The sequence below is a fragment of the Chrysochloris asiatica genome, unplaced genomic scaffold (assembly GCF_000296735.1).
Source record: "Chrysochloris asiatica unplaced genomic scaffold, ChrAsi1.0 scaffold00083, whole genome shotgun sequence".
Lineage (NCBI taxonomy): Eukaryota > Metazoa > Chordata > Mammalia > Afrosoricida > Chrysochloridae > Chrysochloris > Chrysochloris asiatica.
In genome coordinates this window covers 8,754,488-8,758,754 of record NW_006408601.1, presented here as the reverse complement: position 1 = coordinate 8,758,754, position 4,267 = coordinate 8,754,488, and the positions used below count along the sequence as shown (strand labels likewise).

The window sequence follows — 4,267 nt, the reverse complement described above, 5'->3', positions numbered from 1 at the left end:
GTAACCTTAGCTGGGAGTGTAGTCTGGATATATTGGGTCTTATTTCCCTTAAGCAGTCTTCCTTTCTCTAAAGCATTTAGCCTGTTTTGTGAGCCTTTGTCTATTTACTCTCAGATCATATGAGCGAGACTAATGTCCCTAGACATTTGATTGGGAGTTTTTTTTGATGACCAGATGAATTTCTTCTTTTGTTATGGGTTTGTTCATGCTTTCTACTTCATTCTGAGTAAGTTTAGGTAGATCATGTTTTTCTAGAAATATATCCATCTCTTCTAAGTTTTTGAATTTGTTGGAGTACAACTCTTCATAGTATTCTGTTATTATCCTTTTGATTTCGTTTCATTCTATTGTGACATCGCCCATGTGGTTTCTAATGTGAGTTATTTGTGTCCTTGCCCTCTTTTCTTTAGCTAGTTTGTCAGTTTTATTAATCCTTTCAAAGAACCAGCTTCTTGTCCTGTTGATTCTTTCTATAGTTTTTCAGTTTTCCACCTCATTTATTTCTGCTCTTTATTATTTCCTTTTGGTGACGTAGGTTCCCTCTGCTGGTCTGCTTCTAATTGTTGGAGATGCTGTGTTAATGTGTTAATTTTGGTTCTTTCTTCTTTTTGGATGTGTGCATTTATAGCAATAAATTGTCCTCTCAGCACTGCTTTTGCATATCCCAAAGATTTTGGTATGTTGTGTTTTCATTCTCGTTTTTTTCTAGAAACTTTATGAATTCATGTTTAATTTCTTCTTTTCAGCAGGGTGTTGTTCACTTCTTTTTAGCAGGGTGTTGTTCAGTTTCCATGTATTCGACTTTGTCTCCTTTGTCTTCTTATTGTTGATTTCTAATTTTATAGCATTGTGGTCTGAGACGATGTTCTGTAGAATGTTGATGTTTGTAAATTTATGGAGGCTTGCTTTGTGACCTAACACATGGTCAATTCTGGAAAATGTTCCATGCTCACTGGAGAAGAATGTGTATTGTGCTGTTGTGGGATTGAATACTCTGTATACATCTATGAGGTCAAGTTGGTTGATTGTGTTGTTTAGTTCCTCTGTAACTTTATTGAGATTCTTTCCGGTTGTTCTGTCCCTTTTCAAAAGTGGCATGTTAAAATCTCCCACCATAACTGTAGATTTTTCTTTTTCTTTTTTCAATTCTAGTAAGGTTTGCTTCATGTATCTTGGTGCTCTTTCATTGGGAGTGTAGATATTTATTATGTATGTCGTCTTGCTCAATTGATCCTTTGATCATGAGATCGTGTCCTTTGTCTCTTATGCTTGTTTTTATCTTAAAGTTTACTTTGTTGGCAATACTTAGTATTGCCACTCCTGCTTGTTTATTGTTGCAGTTAACTTGGTAAATTTTTTCCCATCCTTTAACCTTTAGTCTGTTTTTGTCTTTGTGTGTAAGGTGTGTCTCTTGCAGGCAACATATTGAAGGGTCTTGTTTTCTTATCCATTCTGCCACTCTCTTGACAGTAAACATTTGAACTCATGGACTTATTCAATCATGTTAGTCTCTGTATAATACTCCAATTCCTCCTGTCAAAAAGCCTGATATGTGAAAATATTGGTTTTTCCAAGATCTCTGTACAGTCAATGAGGTAGTTCAAGATATCCTTTCCACAATTCCAAAACCTTATACCATATTGAATAATCTCTCTCCAGAAACCACCTGGGTTTCAACATTGGATTTGAAGGATGCCTTCTTCTTTATTCCATTAGAAAAGTCTTCTCAGGAAATCATCACTTTTGAATGGCAAGACCCCCAGACATAAAAGACAGAGCATTTGTGCTAGAATGTGCTCTCTCAAAGTTTCAAGAATGCCCCCACCCTTATTAGATTTTGTGGTGCTATAGGATAAACATTAGATTCAAACCACAAGGTCAATGGTTCCAACCCACCAGCTGCTCCTTGGAAACCCTATACAGAGTCACTATGTGTTGGAACCCACTTGACAGCACCTAAGTAGAAGAAGAACAACAAACTTGCCAAAGGAAAAATTTTGCAATATGTGAATGACCTACTATATTTGGCAGGATTATTTAATGAACACGATGTTGTTGCTATTGTTGTTATGTGCCTTCGAGTTGGTTCTGACTCATAGCAACCCTATGCACAACAGAACAAAACACTGCCCAGTCCTTGACAATCTTGGAGTTGCTCTAAAGCTAGTGGCAGGCTTTATCCCAGTCACTCTACTCCCAAATCGGAGCAAGAGCCACTGGTCCACAACTGTGTGGAGACAATAGACCAAGCATTTGCCCAACTCCTTGACATGTCAGACTGTACACTGTAGGTAGCTGCTACATGGATTGAGGGATTTTGAGGGCAGGGTATGCCGTAGTAATGATAGAAGGTCTGGTGGAAGCTAGAGCCCTCTCTCTGGGAACTTCAATTCAAAAAGTCAAGTTGATTACATTCACTGAGTCATTGGAAATGTCAGAAGGAAGGACTGTGAATGTGTTACAAAAGAACTCGAAGTTCTCATATTCATTTTGCATGCACATGGGGATATTTGGAAATACAGGGATTTCTTAATAGCCAGTCTGAAGGAAATAAAGTATGGATTAGATATACTTCAGCTGCTAGATGCCATTCTTCTTCTCTCAAAGGTGGTAATCATGCACTTCCCCGGACACCTTCATAAAGGGTTGAACAACATCTTGAGAGGAAATTGACTGGTTGACCAGGAGGCTCAATGAGCAGCTAAAATACCCCTACTGGCCCCTTTGATTCCACATGTAAACCTGACTAAATACCAACTGAGATATGATGAGGATGATTTGGCCTGGGTGGAAAAAAGGGGATTTCAGAAGAAAGAAGCAAACTGGTTGCTGAATGACCAAGGAATGCTGTTAGTTCCTCATGCTCTGGCTCCACTTCTTATCAAACAAAGCCATGAAATGACCCACCATGGAAAAAGAATTTATTTGTGCTTGGCTCAAAGGGAGAGGATTCACTCAGATAATACAGGAAGCCACTGCTAAGCCACATTTGTTTCAAGAACAGCCCTAAATAAAAGAATCAGAAAAAGGAACTGCTTCAATAATACCATGAAACAAACCCCTTCAAAAATTGGCAAGTAAATTTTACCTCCCAGTCAAGGTTTCAAGTACCTTCTTGTAATGATTGGCACTTTTCTCAGATGGGTAAAGCCTTTCCTTCTAGAACACAACAGGCTAGTGAAGTGGTAAAAGTATCCTTGGGAAAATCATCCCTGGGTATGGTGTCCCACTGAGCCTCCAGTATCCCAATGGGGCTTCCTTCACAGCCAAAGTCACTCAGCCTTTCAGCAAACACTGGGTAATAAAATGGAGATGGTACTCAGCCTGGAGCCTCAGTCATCAGGAAAAGGGGAGAAGATGAATCACTCCCTAAAGAAACAGATAGCCAGGTTGTGTCAAGAAACCCACTTACACTGGGAACAGGTACTGCCCATAGCTTTGTTCTGTATATGCGTAGCTCCCAGAAGCAAGCTAAAATTAAGCCCTTATGAAATAAGGGCCACTTCGCTGCAACCCTGACCTGAAATATAGCAGGATCTAAAGATTCAAAGATATGTACAACAGATCCAACAGGTTTTGGCAGTTACTTAACAAATTTGCTCTCCTTAGGTCTGTGTCTTCCCCTACAAGTAACTTGCATCCCTTTGGCCTGGAGATCGAGTTCTGCTCAAGACGTGGAAAGATAGCCCCAAAAGTCAGCTAGAAGAAAAGTGGGCTGGACCCTGGGAAGTACTTCTGACCACGCCCTCTGCTGTCAGAGTCTCCATACTTAAGTCCTGAATGCACCACACCAGGATGAAAGCATACCAGTCAGCAGAGAAAGGAGATTGGAGAGCTGTATCTGCTGCGGGCATCATCTACGACTATGGCGATGCGTGTCTTAATCCTTTGCTTTCTTTTCTTCCATTTGGGATTTTCCCAAGACCTTGTTCCCTTTCAACGAGATGAAAACATCTGGGTCTATTTGGCCCGAACTGTAATGAATACAACGGATTTCTGCCTCTCTGCAGGAACTTATGTAAGACAAACCTTTACTTCTTGCCTAGTTGGAGTATGTACCCCTTTAGAGTTGATCAGTAACTTCACTTTATTCAAAAATATCGTGAAAAATATTACCTATAAAGATATCTATAATTGGGGTCCGGTAGTTAGAAGGAAAGAGCATGACATGTTCTCTATAGACCTTAAAACTGTCACTCCGAGTCAACAATGTGTTCAGTTTACGGGGTGTTCTCTGGACTGCCAATCCCTTGATAATACTGTCCTA

General features: G+C 39.8%; 1 protein-coding gene across 1 annotated transcript in view; it reads right to left on the bottom strand.

The window, feature by feature from the left end:
* Positions 1–3,857, bottom strand: part of LOC102819897 (serum amyloid A-2 protein-like) — a 55,216-nt gene extending 51,359 nt beyond the window's left edge. Inside the window, exon 1 of the mRNA XM_006865832.1 lies at positions 3,734–3,857. Coding sequence (XP_006865894.1) covers positions 3,734–3,857 — 124 coding nt within the window. The remainder of the gene's footprint in view (positions 1–3,733) is intronic.
* Between the last annotated feature and the right edge of the window lie 410 nt (positions 3,858–4,267).